Source organism: Gossypium arboreum, chromosome 7 (assembly GCF_025698485.1).
Source record: "Gossypium arboreum isolate Shixiya-1 chromosome 7, ASM2569848v2, whole genome shotgun sequence".
Taxonomy (NCBI): domain Eukaryota; kingdom Viridiplantae; phylum Streptophyta; class Magnoliopsida; order Malvales; family Malvaceae; genus Gossypium; species Gossypium arboreum.
Window position 1 is genome coordinate 99,412,560 of NC_069076.1, and position 22,590 is coordinate 99,435,149.

Below are 22,590 nucleotides of genomic sequence, written 5' to 3' on the forward strand. Positions count from 1 at the left end.
AGATAAAATATAAATGTTGAAAATTATAAAATAGGTAATTGGCTAATAATTGATTGCAATGGTTGATTTGAGTAATTGATTGTATTAATTGATTTGACCAACTGATTTTATTAACTAATTATTTAAAAGTGTTTGGTAAAACTTAACTGATTTTGTAAAACTTAATTGATAGTTGATATGTGTAAAATGATAAATAAGGACATGATATATTTTATTATTAAGTAATTATTTGTTTATAATACTTTAGTCTTTATTGAGTGAAATTAGTGAAATAAAGCACTATTACCAATGGATTAAAACATCCATTATGGAAATTATTAAGTGAATATTTTTAAAATTTTAAATAAATAAATTTTAGTTTATATCTTGGCAACATGTGGTAAATGGAGTAATTTTTTAATAAATATGATCAGATATACCATTCTACATATCTCATTTCCAATCAGTTGTTGAAAAAAGTTGTCCATCCCTACAATTTTTTGTTTTGAATGTTTTAGCTTGACAAGTTATTACAAACCTCAATTCACCAAACACTGTAATTAGAGGGTTTGACTACTCAATTTTTCATTTGTGCTCAAATAAGCTAAAAAAAAAAAACTTACCACCTCTATATGTTTATTTTTTATATAAAAATATAAAATGACAAAAATCCTTTAAAAAATATAATTTACTTTATAGAATAATAATATTTTATCATTATCTAATTAAATTAATATTCAGTTTTCTTGTAACACCAATTCCAACAAAAAAAATTCAATAAGTTTCAATTAAAAAAAACTCACAATTATTTGAAAAGAAAACAAACAAATAAAAGTCCAAAAGAAACTCCGCTTTTCACATAACCACTGACTCTTTTTTATCCTCTTTCACAATATCTTCTAAATATTTCTCTCATTTAATTCAATTTTTTAAACAGTCCATAATTACCTTAAAAGAAAAACTCATTTATTCTAGAAAAACTATCAAATTTTATTTAAAAATAATTAAAATATATTTTATTTTTGGCATTAAGATGACTTCAATGTCTATCCCAGTACAATATGACTTGTCACTGATAAATCTTAAATTCAAACAAATATAATTTCTTTAAATAATATCTTAAAAGAAAAGAAAAATAATAATGTACTCAAAAGAAAAAAATTAATTTATCCTATTTTTTTCTCAAATGATAATAAAACATGTTATATTAATTTATCATTACACTATTCACGAGGATTAACAATTTAAGATGATAATAATTATATCGTAATTTTTAAATTTTATTGATCAAAATGTAATTTAAATAATGCATAAATAATTAAATCTATAATTTATATTTTTAAATTGATACTATTTGAATCAACTAATTGATGTGACCTACTTTTTAATCTATGATATGACGTGTTACAAATAGTATTTTTTATAGATTCAATTAAATGAATGGTTTGAATGAAAATTAATATTGATTGAAGCCTAGACATTTAAAGTTCGAATAGGTTTTAATTGATAAGTATTTGTATTGTTATTAGTGTAAGAAAGTATGGGTTTGAGTACGTTGAAATAATTTATCTTTTATTTGAGGGTTGACGAGGACTATAGATAGTTTTAGGTATCGTATCAAAAGAGTAAACATGATAAAAACATATGATGAGATTAATGTTAAAAAAACTTAAAGAATTTACTTAACAAAAGTGTTTGTAGTTTTAAAATTTGGAAATTTTTATTTTTGAAATTTAATCTTTTATTTTTAGATATATTATTGATATTATTTTTGTTAAATTTATTGGTGTAGTATTTTGAAATTACAAAATAGTGACTTTGTAGTCATGTAATTCAAAAACATTGAAATGAACTTGAATTTTTTAAAAATAACAATGTTGGAAAACCGAGTTTGAAAAAACGTAGTGGAAAATAGGTTTAATGAAAAAATAAATAAAGGTTTTAAAAGTTTTCCAAAAATAAGAACTTGGTTGTGTTATCTAAAGCAATAAACACTCAATTAAAATCATACATTTATTATTTGTTTAGAATGAATGATTTGATCGAGTAATCTTCTCTGCTATCTTCAAGCTCACATTTGCCAAGTGTGGACTCGCTTTGAATCAGAAAAATTTTCACAAAATTACCAGCGAGGTAATTTCGTAATTTATCTAAACTTTTGGGTTAAGTTGTAAATAAAAACATCATTAGAAATTTTGTATTAGAATTTTTTTTCTCTACAACTTAACTTGAATTCAAATGTGTGAGAATAATGACCCAAGCTCTCTCTTTATATGGAGAAAGTTTAGAGAGAGTTCAACTATGATTAAAATTAATCACATTAATATTAAATTAATAAAATATTATCAAGATAAATATTTAATTTAATTTAATATCTCACATTAATATTAAATGAATAAAATACTATCAGGATAAATATTGTTATTGAAATAGTTAATCTGAAATCAAGTTACCTGGTAAATCCCACTAGAAGTATAATTATTCACTACTCTGTCGTAAAAGAACCACCACGATCAATTGTCCGCCAACCGCTGTAATAGCTATAGTGCCCAACGATGCCATTGCCAGCGCCACTTCTCCCCGGCACCCTGAACTGTTGTTGTTTTGCCCAAATGGGCCTGACCGATTCAGTGCCTCCTTCAGAGATCATCGTTGTCGTGGCTGGGGTGATGCTGGTCTTCCAAACAACTGGTCCTACGCTCAACCTCCCCTTTTCCTTAATTGGCAGGTGCCTGCCCAGGTCAGTAGTTCGCATGACCAACCGCACAGGGTTGCAGCATCCTTCGGCTAGGCATTCGCATGCTTGGCCCGATGCCACTGACGGGATTAGCTGAAACCCCTAGCAGGATGTTAGAACAGCTTGCTACGATGGTCGGGTACTATAGGTCAAGCATTCACGTGCCTGGCCAGTGCGGCAGTCGATTCGGTTTAGGCCAATGATGGCTTGACCGGTCCAGTCTAGCCATTGGTTGGACTATCAGCCCTGTTTCACACATCGAGCCCAGTTCAACCAATTTTAAGTTTCGATCTCGGTTTTTGGTTCTCGAGTCAAATTTTTGATCTCTGGTCTAATTTTCAAGTTCAATTACTTATTGGGCTAGTTGTGTGACTTGAAAAATAATTTTCAAAAATGTCATATTTATTTTAGTTAATTTGATTAATTTAATTTTACTTGATCAAAATTAATTTTTCAAAAATCTTTGAGATTTTCCAAATTAATTTTTTAAGAAAATTCTTTAATCAAATTCTCCGGTTGAACAATTCACACGACTGCATAATTTAATTTCGCATCGAATAAATCAACTCAATTAAATTATTTCCAAAGTCGTAAAATTTTCTTCTAATTTAAATGCAATCCTGTCGAGCTTTTGTATAGCTAGCGAATGGACCAATCGGACATATATAATTAGGCTCAAGTAATTGTAATTATGTCCAAAAGTATTGTTCCTATAATTTGCAATTTACTTAATCATGGAGTTAGTCCACAAAAAGTACAATAATTGAAAACTCCTTATTGTATACTCTTTACTAAAGCAATTCAACCAATTGCTTTGTCTAATAACCTCGCCATATGTGTTACCCTCATATGATATCCTAGATTTCTTTGAATTAAATCCGTTCACTCAATACAATCCTATTTTATCTCATTGTCACCATTGTGTTTTCTTAATAATTAATATGTTCACTGTCAACTAATGGCTATGATAAATTGCTAGTTCGAAAACAAGTAACCCGTGCCCACGTTCCATATTTATCAATCCACTCAATATTAACGAGAGGATATCGTTAACTCTTTAATCGAGCTATGAATTTCATTGTTGCTAATAAAGTCATGTCATACATAAGTCATGTACCCAACATTACAGCTATTAGCTCAATCATTTTTGAAGTATAAACCTTCACTTATATCAAAGCACATGAGTTATATATGTATGGTCAGTAAGTAACGCATGGTCAGTAACTAACTCAGGGTTTAGGTAAGTCACACCATGGACATCACAAGTGAATTAATTCACAAACATATTCAGAATTAATTTAACTTGAGTCTAGTCCAATGTATCATTATTTCTAATGAGTACATTTATATCTCTACCTTTGGAGTCATGTGCTCCGATAGGCAATACTAACTATCTCCCTAATTGGAATTGTAGAAGACATAATAATTCTTCTAAGTATTTAAATCAAATGCTCACCTTGACTCTTTTACAGACTTGTTTAGATTATCTATTGAAATAAGTTGTCTTTCTTGCAATGTAAATGTTCTTATAATGCCACTTATCATCAGTTCGAACTTAGACAATCAATGAGTTAATATTTGCTTATCATAATTTCACTATATATGCAAAACATGAAAGACAGAAACATAAAAGATATAATAGAGAAATGTGAAATTAGCTTTATTCGTCGTTCAAATATTTAGAAAATAATTACATATTTACTACAATATGGGTACATTTCCCAACAAACATTGGATTTGAATTTTGAAATATAAAAAGTAAAGAGATTAAATTCCTAAAAATAAAAATAAATGAATTAAATTCTAAATTTTCGAAAAGTATATGGGTTTATGGAATATATTTACGCATATAGTAATTGTTGATTATGATTATAATTACTTAAATATATTAATATAATTGTAATTATAATTGTACTTATATCTTAGGCCTTGTTTCGCAATTCATTGAAAAAATAAATCAACTATAAATTAATATTTTCAATGATTTAATCGCATGTTTAATCCATAATGAAAAATGATAGAAAAATTTCAATGAAAAAGTGTGAAAATGATAAATAATGAGCTCCTTATCATTTAATGTATAATTTTTATTCTTTTATTTTATTTATTTCTTTCAACACTATCATTTAAATACTTTGTATTTAATATTTTAAATAATACATTTATCAAATAGTCTAATTATATTTTGTGCTTAATTTTAAGAAGGGTTAATGTACTAATTAGTGCTTGAACATGGTGATTGTTCTTATAATAGGGCTTGAACTTTTTTTTATTCAAGTTAGTCTATAAACTTAGCATTTGTTCTCACATTTGGGGTTAATTTTTTTGTCCAATTTAGTCCCTAATAATTCCATTAGAAAAATGGACAAAAAAAAGTTCAGACCCCAATATGAGAACAATTATATGAGTTCAGGTTTTAATATGGCAACAATTGACAAGTTCAATCCCTAAATAATGCATCACCTTTTTAAGAAATATATTAAATTGATTTTATAACTTAGATTCGGTAATTAAAATTTTAACTTATCAAACAGCATCAATATTTTTAGAATTAGACCGGTGGTTGAACTAGTTAGGCCACTGGTTCCGAGTCCGATCAGCCCATCCGGTTCACATCAAATAAATTATCAAAAAATAAAAATGAAAATAAAAACTATAAAATATGATTCAATCAATCCGTACCGATTTATAGGTCAATCAATTTTTAATATTGTTCTAAACCAATGTACCAACTGATTTTTGAGCCAACCTACCAATCTAATCGGATTCTTAAAACACTTAGGAACACCTTGTTCTAAAACAAAAATAAATAAAAACACAACACATAGAAATTGTTTGCAAATGAAATGGAATGATGAGGATGAGGAATTGTGTACATAAAGAAAGCAAAAAGCGTGGAGGAAGCTGAGAGTTGAAGGATTTCCTGAATGGAGCAAAACAGCTTTTTGTTAGATACATAGGCAAGAGAGGAGAAACGGGTGTGTGAGTTGAGTGCTGTTTCATTTCCATGGTTGGGTTGCGTTTTTTTCAAACAGGAATTATAACTTTGCCTGATTTAGAATTTCTCTGATTCAATCAAATCCACCCCTCCCTTGCATGCGCCTCACTTTGCCACCCCATGCCCACACATTCTTCTTTGCCCTTTGACCAATGTTTTAGGAACTGAAGCATAGGTACGGTGGAGTATGATGATTGCTCACATTGTCTTTTAATTATATGCAGCTAGATGTTTAATTTCTGCTCGTGAAAACGGAGGATATTTTATGATTAATTATTTACCTTTTCAAAAAGTATCTACGGTGAGGGTATGAGTAACCGCTGTTGGTGATAGATACCTTAATTTTGACTCAAAAAATATTTTTGAAATTGAATCGGTTAAACTATTAATTTTTATCCAATAAATTAAAATTACATCAATTATTACAAAATATAAAATCCAATTCAACTTTAATTCCATAGGTTCATAACGATTCACAAATTAACCGATTCATTTTACTCTATTTCATACCAATGTACTAATCAATTATCGATTCAACATGTTTGGTCCAATTTTAAAAATATTATTGTTAAGCTCCATCAATTAAAATTTTCCACGAAAGCATATTGGGCCGAAGATTCAAAATGAATAAAATATTAGTTAATTAAATAAAAACATTAAAAAATCAATGATGAAAAAAACTCGGAATTACAAGTCATATCTTTGTTATCTATAGCTGTGAACGTGTTCAAAATTCAATTCACATGTTTTGAATATTAGGGCAATCTTAGAGGGGAAGTGGGGGTTTTGGGCCCCATCAGATGAAAAATTCCTTTTAATCCCCTAATAAATGGTAAAATTAAAAGTTATGATAAATTTGTATTTTGATTACTCAAAAATAAAAATATTTTTATTTAATCCTTTTAAAAGTGATAAAATTATAAATTAATATAAGATAAAATTACACTTTGACCTCACAAAAAATTATAATTTAATTCCAGTCTCACCTAAAAAAAAATTATGGACTCACCCTTGTTAAATATGCTCCAGATCAAATTTAAACTGACATTAAACTTACAAGCCGATGACTAGAATGATAAATTTGAATTAACTCTTAAATCGATAACTAAATAGATGAAATGAGTCACCAAAACAATAGTAATACTTTAAAACTCGATTAAAACATTTTATAATTTAGTGATAAGTTTAAAATCTAAATTATAATTTAACAACCAATGAAATTCACTTTTTTTTTAAAAATAAAGATTTTAATATTGAAATTTAATTCAATCCAATCCCAAAGTCTGAATAGATATGATTGCTGATGGTTGAAATTTGTGTATTTATGGTCTCCACTATAGTCCAATTAAAATAATAATAATAAAATACAAAACCATGACAAACAATTAATTTAGATAAGGTTGAACCATTGAATTAAGAATAAAAGGTCCAAAGGAGATGAATATTCATTGGTTGCCCACATTGTTGAACTTTGGTGTTGTAGAGCTATCCAAGCGTCTCATGGGCCATTGTTTCTAATTTTTTATTTTTTATTTAATTTAGTTTTAATTTTTTTTCTCAATTAAATCCAACTGTTTTCCTTTTCCCTTCTTCTTTTTAGTTTTGTTTGATTTCAATTTAATGTGTTGTCAACTTTTCTTTTGACTTTTCTCAGATAGGGGCTTTGCATATGGAGTAATGGCAACCATAATTTAAACCAAATTAAACATTTTATTATTACAAAAAAAACTATTCATTTTTAAATTAAAAAAATAAAGGAATTAAATTCTAAATGTACAAAGAATACTAGGACCTGTAGCATATCTTAACCTTTTAATATCACATGTGTTAGTATGTAATTTTATGTGTTTAATTTTTGAATAATATATTTTATTGTCTATAATTGATGTAAAGCAATATTCATTGTTGGAATTATTCAACATAAATAAAATATATTAACATATTTTATAAGGTTGAATTATACAGAATAATAATAAATTAATATATAAAAATTATTTTGTTAATTCAAATATAGTACTAATAAAAGAATTTCAAATCATGATTAAAGTATTTGTATAAACTCTAAAAATTGTTATATTGTAAATTAAACTCTCCACTATTTATATATATTTTTTATTTTTAAATAGTGAATAAATTGACCACAATACTTATTATTTATATGTATGAAAAATATTTTATCTAATTTTTAATCAAATATTTTAATAAATTAAAATTATTATTTATCAATGTGATAAATATTTTAACTAATAAAAATATTTAAAATGATGAATTTAATAATCAAATTAAAGTCTTTCAATACAATCCAAGTTACTTTGTTTAGAATATCGATCTATAATGAGTGTTTAATATTGAGGATATCTCAACAATTATGTATATAAATTAATGTAACGTTTTGGTTTTCGATGGTATAGTAAAAGTTGACTTTGGGCTAAATTAATTGAGTTAAATTAGTATATAATTAAAATAGAATAATTAAGTTTAAATATGGGTTCAAAAAGTTGAATTAGTGAGTGTGATTGAATTAAAACGATTAATAAAAATAATACAAGAATTAAATTGATTAGTGATTTAAATGAAAAGAAAGTGCCTTAAAATTTTTAAATTTCATGTCAGCGTATCATTTTTCACTAACTTAGAGAATTAAATTAATTAAATTAATATATATATATATATATATATATATATATATATATATATATATATAAAAGTGGCTTAGTGGGAGATAAAAAAAATGTTACCATCATCTTCATCTTTGTTCTCTCCCATCCAAATTAAAGACAATGAAAAGAAGGGTTAAGTTCTTTCATAATCGGCCATAATTCATTAAGGTAAGTTAATTTCTTTTGGTAAATTTTGTGAATTCAAGTAATAGAAAGCTAGATTAGGCTAATCCAATGCTTAGATTTTTCTATTAGTGTAGTTAAATTAAATTACAATTGTTGAAAATTTAAAGAAATTTGAATGTTTAAGCTTAAAAATCATGCATGCGCAATACTAGCTAGTTAATGGGAAAATATTTTGCTATTGTAAGTAAAAGTGTAAAATTGAACTTGAATTAAACTTAGATTAAATAGTTAATCATGGTATTATTAAGGACCAAATTGTAAGTGATATAAACTTTGAGGGTTGAAAGCGAGTAATGGTTGTAAGAGGTCCTTGTACTATATTTATTAAGCCGGATTTAAATTCGATTAGGTACATTGTGAGAATCAAGTGTTTCGGATATTAGATGTTTAGAGACTAAATCAAATAATGCACATTCATATTTGTTCATCATATCTCTATGTTCAAATTATTTAACTAATGGATTTTTCGTATTCAAATTTATCGTATGTAGTTAAAGATGACGCTGGGATGTAGAAAAGCAAAAGGAAAGGCAAAGTCGTCGATGAATAGCTAATCTAGTTTGTGCTCTCATAATTCGAGTTCATTAGATAAATATATTTATATGTTTGATTCATTAAATGTTTGAAAATGGTAATTTAACAATGTGAAATATTCGAAAAGAGCATATATTCTTAATTATGTGATTTGTGATCATTTTGGTTAGTTGAATACATGAATGTATGCTTATTGATGAAATGCAATTAATAGTAATGATATTTTCCCTATAAACGTTATCGAATAGAGTCATGAGTATAGATGGCGTGCCATAGGGTCTGTCTTGATAGGTGGGAGATTCAGCACTATGTGCATACATGTCGTGATAGTTCTCTAATACCCTGGGGGTCAAGAACGTATCACCAACTCAAATACCTTGAGGGTACAAGCATATTCTAATGTTGTTGGAGGGCTTGATGCACTTCTGCTTGATTAGCACTTCGATGTGTATTTAGTGTGATGGTGAATTGATCTGAGTATCCGTTATTATATTTGATTTGGTTAATAGGGATCATACTATACAAATGATATATTGAACATGTATTAAATTGGTATGAGATATTTATGTTAACATGAGATATAATTTTGACATGTTAAACTAGATGCAACTACCCTAAGAGTGCATCGAAAATTATGTTGAGAAAGTGAGTAAGGAATTATTGTGTAACACCCCTAACCCGTATTCATCGCCGGACTAGGGTTACGAGGCATTACAGTACAAAAACATAATTCCGAACTTTCACAAATTTAAACATAGTGTATTATCATGAATCATTTATTCATTAGCAAATATATATTTACATACACAAATACTTTCTTTATATATAACCAAACATCATTCGAATTCACAAACATATACATATATATGTGTACACATAATTATCATTTTTGCAAAAATGCATATAATTTCCATGGTGAACTATTACATAAATTCACTATTCAAATGGTCATTTATCAATATTTCATTTACAAGCCTCATTAAACAAAATAATCTTAATAATTAATCATTATTAATCATACATTTTCATGCAAACCGAACTAAATTAACCTATGCATAATCGAACATATGCATGTCTCATACTATGCATTGTCAAATTTACATTAATCATGTTTAACCTTATAATCAAAACAAAATAAACTATTACCAAATATATTATTATACAAAACACTATTCATTTGGTAAATTTTCTTCTCATTAACCGAATAGGCAAATCCTTATCGTCATATTCCTTTCAACTTTATTACGTCACAAACAAATATACATTCGCACATGAAATCATGTATATACCTCTTATAGGTTACATATTCTAAACTTATCATTCAAATATATTTTATCCAAACCAAAACCTAAATCAAAACAAATAATTATATCATGAAATTTATATATATATATATATAATCATTACATCAATCCATTTTCATATCTAACATCAATAAATCATTTTCAATCATACCATATATATATCACATATTTCATTCGCATATAATATATAACATATCAACTAAAAGTAAGCTCAATCCATATCCAAGTATGAACAAATCTATCATGGAAATTAAGCCATTTTCGCATGGCTAAAGTTATACATATTCAAGGTTGATCAAAATACGACCTAGCCTATACATGCCAAAAGTTCGAAGATAAACTTTGAAAAATACCAAAAGTTGACGATAGTGTGGATGACTTCGTTCACGATCCCCGAGCTCGTAACTTACAAGCAAAATCTATAAAACAAAGTAACAAAAACACACAGAGTAAGCTAACTTAGCTTAGTAAGCCTTAAGCAAATTAAGCAACTCAATGAATAATCAAAACATTCAACCTAACCAAATTATATCCATAATATTATACTTCATCTTAATAAATTACCTTGGCCAAATGTTCACAACCAATTATATAATACCAGATAAATATTTCATATAAGCTGACTATACAAGATCAAATCTTTCATCACATAGTCACTTACATATATGGCCAAATACACAAGATTCATTATATCTTCATATGTGGCCAATTTATGAGTTAAATAAAACATCACATATAACCTGTAGTTCAGATTCAATATAACATCACTTATGGCCGAATATGCACATATAAGATAACTTCATATATAACCGAATATTCAAGTTCAATATAAGCTCACTTGTACTTACATTTTTAGCCAAATATATACAATGCAATTTAGCTCAATTTCACTTGCTCAATATCCACAATAACTTGAATTCTCATCATCTTAAACTTGAAAACAAATCACTGGTATAAACCTGCTAGGCATAAGCTTGAATCACACACCGGCACAAGGCCTGCTAGACTCGAAGTCTGATATTTATTCACTGGCACTAAGCCTGCTAGGCACAAAGCATGCTAGGCACAAAGCCCGATCAAAGTCACCAGCACAAGGCTTGCTCGGCTCAAGGCCCGAATATCACAAATACAAAAATCATTCCACATCATTTCACATATATCAAATCGTATAATATTCCATGTAACACATACACATTTTCAGAGGCTTCGATATCATTCAAATACAACTTAATCACATTAATTCATTTACATATATCATTCGGCTATCAATTAATACATTATAAAATTTGAATCATCATAGTAAATAATTTTATGTTCAAAATAAACCATGTTTAATTGCTTAAGAACTTACCTCGGATATCGACGGACGTTACGAATCGGCTATTCGACTATTTTTGTTTTTCCCCGATCCAAGTCCGGTTTCTTTTGTTCTTGATCTATAAAATTTCAAATTAACCTCATTTAAATACAATTTCATTCAATTTAATCCAACAACACATGAATGGGAAAATTACCATTTTACCCCTGATATTTCATATTTTTACAAATTAGTCCTCATTGCATAAAACACAAATTACACAAAATCTTTGTAGTTGAGCCGAATCTTTTATATACTCGTACTAATCCATTTATTTCATCTATTTCACATTTTAGTCCCTCAATTTATTATTTTTGCAATTTAGTCCTAATTACTCAAAATCTTCAAAAACTCAAATACAAAACATGTTAATCTAAAACATATTTTTAACATTTCATCACCAAACATCACAAAACACAAATATTCATCAATGGCATAACTCAAAATACACATCAAAATAAAAAATTTAAACATGGGTCAGATAGTATTCGAAGCAACGATCTCAAAAACATAAAAATTATAAAAAACCGAACAAAAACTAACCTTGAATCAAGCTTCCAAAGTGCCGAATACCCTAAGCTAAATTTTCTTTCTTTCTTTCTCAAGTTTCGGCAATAACAAGTATGAATGCATGGCTTTCTTTTTTTTTTTTTTATGTTTTAATATATTATATGTTAACTTTTAACATATTTTACCTATTTAACCTTATAATAATAATAACATAAACATATACAATAAGGGTACATTCGGCCATCACTTAGATAGTGGAATATTTGCAACATAAATACTCCATATTAAAAAGCCATTATCAATCCAACCTTTATAATTTAGACTATCAAGTTTTCAACTTACACAATTAAGTCCTTTTATCAAATTAAGCACACAAACAATCAAATTTTTGTACGAAATTTTCACACATGCAAATTCACATATAATAAACATGAAAAATAATATTAAAATATTTTTCTGACCCGAATTCGTGGTCCCGAAATCACCATTCCGATTAGAGTCTAAATTAGACTGTTACATATTGTGAATACAATGAAATGATAAATAAACTATTGATATATATATACACACATATCTATAATATTAATGTGAAATGATTAGCTCATTAACTTGAATTTTCATGCTATTTATATTTATTTGATTTTGTTATGTTTATATTTAAATTAGAATTATGTTAGCACCATTGATTAACCATTACTTAGCATACATATTTTTTTGTTTCCACGTGCAAGTCTCAAATAAAACTAAAGAAATTTCACGTTCAAGCATCCAACTCTCAAGCTTAGCTTGGAAGCCATTATGATCCTATTTTGTATGTATATACATATTTAAAGTCTTTTGGCATGCACCTAGGTTGGTTGACTTTTAGCCTAAGTTAATTTTGGCACTCTTGGTAAGTGACCTATAATGTTATCTTGGTTGAATTTTATCTTTTGATTACTAGTTAATTATGCTTGATTACATGAGTTTGAATATGCAAATTGGTTGGTTTAGTAATGATGAAGTGAATGTTATATGTTAGATTTGTAAAATAAATTTGAAATAAAACTTAATAAACCAGGATCTATAATGTCAAATCATCAATAATAAATTAAGAAAAAATCAAGAACAAAACTAGATGCGGAAGCGTACCTGAATCCATGAATTTTCTTGAAGTTCTACCGGATCTTGGGGATTTGATCTCCCAAATTAGCACACAAGAAATTCAGAGAATATCTGCTCTCACTTTCCTAATGATGAGATATTAGAAAAGATATCTTTGTATAATTTGGGGACCATAACCCTAATATTTATAACCAAATTTTAACCAAATTAGATCACTTTTAATTTGGGCTAACCTACCATGATAGTAAATAATAACATGTAATAACCCTTATTATATATGTGATGCCCATATTTTCCAACAATCTCCCACTTGGACCACATATATATACTAATTATTCTATAATTACATGTCATTATATAACCTTATAAGCTCAAAATTTTACTATCATATCCAAAAGGTATTCCGAACAATCTCGTCCATTAATTATGTTAACATAGAACCAAGGCGATTTTCGTTACATATATAGTAACTAAATCCATCCATGATCATGTATATTAACACAACCAAATGACATATATCAAGTATGGGTGTGTAGCATGGAAATTACATGCAATATAATCTAAACATGTCTATTTTCAACTGGTCCTCCTTAGTGAGATCAAGCCTTACCAAAATCAGAGTGTGAATAAACCAAATAAACTTTATTTCTGCAGAAAATAAACTTAATATCTTTAAATTGAAATAACTAAAAATGTGTCTATAACATAAAAGCATTTAAAAGTACAAACTCCCACTAAAACCAAATATCCTTAAATGATATTACACCCATATGAGCAATGGGCTCATGAAAAACCTTGGGTGTAGTCCCTTAGTAAGCGTATCAGCAATCATAGAGTTTTTCCTAATATGCTTTATAAACACCTAACAACTCTGAACTTTTACTTTAACAACCAGGAACTTAAAGTCTATGTGTTTTGACTTTGATGTGCTCTTGTTGCTATTGGAATAAAAGACTGCAATTTGCTTTCACAATTTGTACCTTAGTGACAAAATCTTGTATCCATATTCCATCAAAATCGGAGTCTGTATACCTAATGATCTCTAACTGATTAGACCTCCGGCATGTGAGTATATAATCTTTTGTTCTCTAAAAATACCTTATAACTCTCTTGGATGCTATCCAATGGTCCAAACCAAGGTTGCTTAAAATATTTGCCTAACATCCCAATAGTGTACACAATATTCCAATGTATACAAACTTGAACGTACATTAGACTTTCCACTGCTAAAATGTAAAAAATCTAATGCATTTTTGTAATCTCAAAAACATTGTTAGGGCATTGATTGAAACTATACTTATTATTGACAATTAGAATGTCATTAACATATCAAAGCCAAATATAGAACCTTACTCCCACTAAACTTATGGTATATACGATTATCAATAAAATTCATCTCTAAACCTAATGAGATAATCATTTGTAATGTTTGATTATGTTTAAATAGATCAATTTGTTGAATATGTTTTTGTGGTATATTTTAGGTATATTTGGGTTCATTTGACAAAGGCTTTGGACACTTAAAAGTGCGGGATTTTGACAATTTGGTCTTTGAGTCTTAAGATAGAAAGAACATGTCTCGAGACTATTAGAACAAATTTCACATAAATTTTGCATTCAAAAGCCAAAGGTCTCAAGACATACTTGCATAGTCTCGAGACAATCATTCTTAAGTCTCGCGATAGGAACCCTTTGTCTCGAGACATTCAAACATCGAAGCAAAAATAGGAAAATAAAGTAGGTTGGTCTTGAGACATGTTGACTTCGAAGCAAAAAATCCCAAAATAATTTATGGCTTGTCTCGAGATAGGTGTCTTGAGACATAACCTTGAATTTTGACATTTGAGTTAGGATTTGAGTCCTAACTTTGAAATTAATTTGTATAACCCCCTAAATTGACGAAATGAAATCAATGAGAGTATAAATGCTTTTATATGAATTATTTTGATGATTGAATTGAATGTATTTTTGTTATAGTAGCTTGAGTTACTTTGACGATATAATATGACATCACATGTTTGGATTCGAAGATTGGATCGAGTATAGGGTGTTACAATTGAAGACCTAAACATGTGGCTACTTATGCAGAAAAAACTTATAATTATTTATTATAATTTAACAAGCCTATTTACTATTCATATATGCATGACTTGTATTAGGTTAGAGTATGTAAGTGAGAGAGCCTATTATATAGTCACTTAGCTTACATCTAAGCTTTCGAGGGGAAACAATTAAAGGGAGAGGAGTTTGTTTAGGGTATAGAAGCGAAATTGCTACTTAGTGGTGGCGCATAATAAAAAATCAGTACAAAAAAAACATCTAACACATTAAAGGTAGTGGCACCATTCTTTATGACTCCACCAAATAAAATAATAATTTTAGTTTTAAATAATAATAATAAACTAAAAATAAAAAGTCTGACGGTGGTGGTGCCATCCTCTATGGCTCCACCAAATAAAATACTAATTTTAGTTTTAAATTAAAAAAAAATCAATCATTAAAAATATTAAAAAATATATTGGTATTAGATTGGTATTTATATAAGTGGCCTTAAATAAATTGGTTCCACCCAAAAAAATTAATTTTTTAATCCTAGCAGCTAATGATTAGTTGAGTTGAGAAGTGGATGGTGCCAATCTCTTTAGCTCTACCAACTAATTTTCATTATTCATTTCTGATCATTTATATACATACTAAAAAAAATGAATATTTTTATAATTAATCAAAATTTTAGGATTATTTTTATAAAAAAGCAGAGTTGAATCAAACATGGATGGACTCTGGTGAGAACTTATTTTTTTATTAATTCATTAGCTAATTGAAGTCATTGGTAGAAGTGTCTTCTATTATTGTTACTTTTGCAATCTGACAAGAAGTTTGCTTTCAAGGATGCTTGTGATTCCATGAATCTGATAGACTTATTGTATTGATTATAAAGCCTAAAGAAATCTGACCTCATGCATTTCCACAGTAAATTGGTTATAATATTACAACACATTTAAGGATGCATATTGAGTATTGAGTAGTAGATCGATTCGGTATTCTTATAATGGCATCACAAATTATGAGAAAACTAGAACTTACCATTGGCACATAATCTAACTTACGAAAATTGCAGTGTAATACCTTTTCAGTAGTCCATTTGACCTTTTAGTGGTTTGTAGATTACATATGTATATGTATATTAAACTTCACTAAGAATACGCTAGAAGATTCCAAGTAAAGATATAAAAACATGCTTGGTTTGCCCCTCTGCTGCTTATTAATTTCTGACAGGTGTTCCGAGATGCAATTTCAGGTCATATACAGTTGTTGATTCCAGGAGGAACTGTTTGTTTCACCTGTGCACCTCCTTTGGTACATTAATCCATTAATACATGCTATTAGCTTCATATAGATGTGAAATCTATAGTGCATGTGTGTTTTAAAGTTACACAATCAAGAATGCGAAATATGAAAACAACACGGCTTATTCGTTCGTAGGTTGTAACATCTGGAGTGGATGAACGAACACTCAAGCGTAAAGGGGTTTGTGCCGCATCTTTGCCAACTACCATGGTAAGCCTTTCTTCTTTTCTGGTTTCCTTCATCTTTTTCTGTTTCTCTAGGACGCATGCATGCACGTCTGCACAAACTTACAGACGTAAATGCATCTATCTACCCATATGTATGCATGAATTTACAATATGAATGATTCTATCTATACTGACACATGAATACATGTGTGGACTAACTTTTCAGAGAGTTGTCGCTGGTCTTCTGGTCCCAAGTACACTCAAGGTCTTGTTGAAATTTGGATACGTTTCTCCCTACTTGGTAAAATCCTTCATCAACTCTCCCTGCATGCTCCCATCTTTAGATTAAATATTAGGATGGCAATGGAGGGGGACTATTTTTACTCGCCCCGACCCAATTATTTTACTTATGCATGCACACATCCAAACCCACCCTGCTCTGAGCTTCTATTTAATACTTTAGCACCCGACACTGACCTCAGCCTCCAAATGATTTCCCCTGCCTTGAAATTTTACATGATGTTTTATATTTATTAATTTTTACAAAACTAAACCCTATATGTTGTAAAACCTTATAACATTAAGCAATTGTAATAAAAATATATAAAATATTATTTATATAATTAAAATATACGAAACACATTCTTATAAGATTAAGAAATTATATAATTAAAAATTAATAATAGTTATAAAATTAAAAGAGGTGTTTTAGAAATATATTGGGGTGGAATTTACCCAAACCGATCCTGTTAAGGAAGATCGACTCTTTCGGGAGAAGTCTTCAAAGTGTCGCCTGTCGAGTAGTCAAGTGGTATCATGTCTCCTTGAAAAGGTTAGTCATACCTTGGTTGGTGGTTCAACCTACATTGCGCTCGACTTCATCGATTAATTATCTACATGTCCTTCGGAGACGTACTCTCTTCACCAACCGAGGCGTTCCCATTTTGTGAACCCTTGATCTCTCCGTGAAGTCGGGAGACAAAACCCGAGTCTCGAGACAATACCTACAATTGTTGAGGTTGTATCAATTGCTCGGCAGACAATACTTTGGAGACTTCTCCTGAAGGAGTCAATTCCTTCAACAATAAAAAAGTGTCAAGTAGTACCATGTCTCCTTGAAAAGGCTAGTTATGCCTTGGTTGGTGGTTCAATCCACATTGTATGCGACTTCCTTAATTAATTATCTACGCGTCCTTCATATACATATTCTCTCCACCAATCGAGACGCTCCCAGTCCATGAACTCTCGAGACTCTCCGTAGAGTCGAGAGACAAAACCTGAGTCCTAGGATGATACTTACAATTATCGAAGACTATATCAACTGCCTAACAAATGACACTTCAAAGACTTTTCCTGAAGAAGTTGATCCGTTGATCCTTACCCAACCCAATTTTTTTTTTTGGAAAACAGACTTACCCACCTCATAACCCGATTAAAAGAACACCCTATAGCACGGGGTAGGTCAGAACCCGAGGGTTTCTAGATTTCTTTTCATCTCTAAGTTTAATCCTTTTTTTATCTTCGTCTATAATAGCCCGAGAATAGATGATTCTATTCGAAGTTGTGTGTGATGATCCGTGATGTGCTCTTACGCAGAATTATATTGTGAAATTAATGTCTGCTTGTGCTTACTCTTGTTTTTCTTATAGATTTCTTCCCAACTATGACAATGAAGCCAAATCCGCAATGTTCAAATGCTGCCTGTGGAGCGGCAGGTAAGAGAAAGAGTTTTTTTTTTTTTTAATTATGTCTTTGGGTTATTCGGTTTTCTTCTGATGATGGAATGGCTAATTTCTTTGTAGAAAAATATACCTTTTTGCAAAGCCAATCGGTGTAGCTAAAGCCAGGATGGAAGCCGAGGCGACGGTTGCAGCAGCTGATGCCCCGCTTCATGCCGATAATGAATGGAACATAAGGTACAAATCACAACTCTGGAAAGGGGTTGATACATGTTATAAAAACCTGGACTTAAAATTCCCTCTCGGTTTTTTTCTTCCATAGTTGTAGTTATATCATTATGATATTTGATCAGATTAGCAAATAATGTAATGATTGACTAACATAATCTATGTGAAGTTACAAGCTGTTTTAGATTGTTTCTGCATGTTTAATATTCCTGGATCATAATCATTATATGGTTTTACTTTGGGAGATTAGCCAGTTTATCCGTTTGTTTTCTTTTGTTTTGTTTTTGCAGTGTCGTCGATGATGATGCACTGGAGTGTACATATGGCGCAAGTTCAGGTTTTTTTTTTTCTATGTTCTGCCCTTTATTTTTATCTTCTTGTTAAAATTTTACTTTTGATTTGCTTGTCATCTTCGAGTAGTGTGCCGTTCTGACCCTAATAAGGATTAAATCTCCACCAAAAACTCATCAAGACTGCAGAGTTGCAGCCATATCACTCGTGTTTGATCTCTATTTCATTTCCCTAAACTACTACTCTCTCTATTCGTTCAAATGCTCTTCCCAAAGGTCTTGCCCTTGAGCTTCCGAGTGCAAATGAATTTGTAAAGTCACTTACATCTGGAGCCACGGATACGGCTATTGATGAACTTGAAGATCTCCGAAGGCAACTTGAAGCTCTGAATGCTAATTAATTGCCCTCCCCACCCCCCCCCCCAAAAAAAAAAAATAAATAAATAAATAAATAAATAAAACACAAGTTTCAGTTTAAAGGTAGATAGTTTTCTTTTGCAAATTAGAAACTTGTTTTAGATTCTATTGCTTGTCAAAAAGCAAGCAAATGAACCATCCATGCCTTAAATTTTTTTAAAGTTTATTAAGAAATTTTCATAAAATAAAACCCATACTTGAGCTAATATGAGACTTAATGGAATAGACCATTTCCTTCTCTAGTTACTTTCTATAGATAGTTAAGAATGCAAAAGGTTGTAAATAAGGGTACATTCGAGTTGATATGTGAAAGGTTTAAATTTAATTTAAAATTTGAAATTCGAGACTTAAAGTCTAGTCCGAACTTGATTGAGTTCATATTTTCAAATGAAAGTTAGAAAGAAAAATATGCAAATCAAGTTTCGCTCAATTTTCGTACTTGATGATTTTAGACTCGGATTATTTATGCTTTGAGTTGGAATTCAGTAGTAACATAAATTAAATATTAACTTCCTCGAGTTTGATTCGACAATGACCTAGTCAAATTAGTTAGTTGTTTGTACAGTGTCTCCATTACATCTGAATGGGAACCGAAGTGAAAAAAGGAAAAGACATATTTCAGAGATGAACAGGTTGTGGCATGAATACATGGACCATGATATATATAAGTGTTGATTTTCTTTTTCTTTTTAATATACAAAGTGTTTTTTTTTAAAATACGAATCCATATAAATAACAATAATGTTCAATCAATTATACTTAAAAAATTAATTAACGGGTAACATAGATTTTACTTTTTATAACTTGAAGTCATTTTCTTATTTTTTAATATAAAGATTAGGGTTAAATCATTATTTGTGGTTTAAAGTTGACAATTATGTCTATATTGGGGTTTAAACTTTTTTTATCAAAATTAGGTTTTAACTTTGTATTTGTTCCCACACAGGGACTTGACTTTTTTTTTCCAAGTTAATCCCTTAACTTGGTAATTGTTTTTATAGAGACTTGAAATTTAGGGTTTTCAAAGAAATATCTAGGCTAACTTGGACAAAAAAAATTTCAAGTTCCAATGTGAGAACTTGGACAAAAAAAAGTTCAAGCCTTAATATGACATAATTTTTTAAGTTCAGGACCTAACTTAGACAAAAAAAAAAAAAGGCTCTAATGTGAGAATAGTTTTCAAGTTTGGGCCAAAAAAATGACTTAACAAATTAATTGTTGGTTTGGGATTTGAATTTCAAATTTATTAGAGGGTCAGTATTTGATATACTGTGCATTTTTTTATTCCACAAGCAACCTTAAAAATTTGTCCTATGTTTCTTTTTTTAATATTTAATTTATTATTCTCCTATAAGGCACTTGTCAACCCCTTAAGCTTGCTTTTGGAATCTAACAATTTCACTAGCAGTGTACTTTTTTATTCCACAAACAATCTTAAAAATTATACATGTTTCTCTTTTTTTAAAATATCCTTATAGAACTCTTGTCAACCCTAACTCTACTTTGTGGAGTCTAAGAACTTTATTGCTAATGTACCAAATATTTTCTTAAATATTAATTATACTAATTAATGAGACTAAAACTTAGAATTTAAAAAAATAATACAAGTATTATAATACAAATGCATTTAACATTAGCAAAAAAAAGTACTTAAAAACAAATAAAATGGTTTTTTTAATTATAGTTGAAAAATAATTGTTAATTTTATGAGATGAACTTAACTAAATGATGTTGTATTAAATTAAAATATGACCTAAATTAATGTAGTTTAAAAACTTAAATCGAGTATTTTTTTTTTATGTAACATTTAGAACTATCCATAGTCCATTCCCAATGCTTAAATAAGAAAATAATATGTTTCAACGCACTCGAATCCATGTCCTCTTGCACTAACAACAATATTGATATGAGTTGAGCTAAAACTCAATCATAACATATCACTTAAAAAAATCACATCATTTTTAAATCCACATAAAATTAATAGTTATTCATTGTTAAAAGGGTAAATTGCAAAAATAGTCACTTTTGTTTGCCTTAAATTACATTTTAGTCACTTACGTTATCATTTTGTTACGAAGTGATCACTCTACCGTTAAACTCTGTTACCTCCCTAGAGGCAGTCCTACGTGGCTGTCCAAATGGGCTTAAATGTCAACTTGGATGTCCAGTTGCTGAGATGAAAATGTGTTTTTAATTAAATAAATTTAATTTGAACTGTCACGTAGGATATCCAAGTTGGCATTTAAAACTCATTTGAATTGCCACGTAGAACCGCCGTCAAGGAGATAACGGAGCTTAACGGTAGAGTGATTACTTCAGATAAAAAACAATAACGTAAATAAACAAAACATAGCATTTCAAAATAAATAACTAAAATGTAATTTAAAAAAATAAAAGTGATTATTTTTATAGTTTATCCTTATTAAAAAGTTGATGTGAAACATAAATATTTATTTTAGAAAAGTACATTTATATGACTGTAAAGGTAAGATGGTTATAATTAACATAAAGTATAAACCCAAAAGAATTCATGGTTAAAAGGTGACTTACACAAAAGTCACATTGTTTTTATTTTATTTTTATTATTTTTACTTTAAATTCAAAATGTCAAAACCTTGAAAAGGGGGATTTGTTCTTCTTTTGCCCAATAATAAATTACAACAATATATATTGAATATTCCATATCTCAAAGGCATTGTATATTATATAACACCAATGCATGCAACTTGTTCACTAAATAGAAAGCTTTGGCACATGGCTTCAATCTTCACTTCAACTACTAACCCAACATTCTTTTTACTAAAAAGTATTAAAATATTTTGCATGTCTTCTTAACTTTTAGCTTTTCTTTTTATCATCACTTTTTAAAAAAAAAACAAAATTCCTTTCAGTATTTTATTTTTTTCTAGTATTTAAAAAATATTTTATTGTATTATAAATTAAATTAGAAAATAAGGTTTATTCTAATGAAGGTTCAAAGTTGTAGGACTTTGATACATGGTAATTAATATTCACATGTCATCCACATATTAATCATAAAAGTTATTGTTATACACCAATGATTACTAATTCGAAATTCATGTAAGATCCAA

At 29.0% G+C, this 22,590-nt stretch overlaps 1 protein-coding gene and 1 long non-coding RNA gene across 2 annotated transcripts; one reads left to right on the forward strand and one right to left on the reverse strand.

Moving 5' to 3' along the window:
• Positions 1-10,555: 10,555 nt before the first annotated feature.
• Positions 10,556-12,398, reverse strand: LOC128295195 (uncharacterized). Its single transcript, XR_008285536.1, has 3 exons — positions 12,299-12,398; positions 11,750-11,834; positions 10,556-10,817 (listed from the first exon to the last, which is right to left on the reverse strand). It is a non-coding gene; the product is annotated as an uncharacterized LOC128295195 (long non-coding RNA).
• A 5,926-nt stretch (positions 12,399-18,324) lies between these two features.
• LOC108488332 (ubiquitin-like modifier-activating enzyme 5) lies at positions 18,325-19,351 on the forward strand. The gene is made up of 3 exons (XM_017792616.2): positions 18,325-18,599; positions 18,687-18,800; positions 19,082-19,351. Exons 1-3 carry the CDS (start codon positions 18,499-18,501, stop codon positions 19,173-19,175), a joined length of 309 nt encoding a protein of 102 aa, XP_017648105.1. The 5' UTR covers positions 18,325-18,498; the 3' UTR covers positions 19,176-19,351.
• Positions 19,352-22,590: the final 3,239 nt, after the last annotated feature.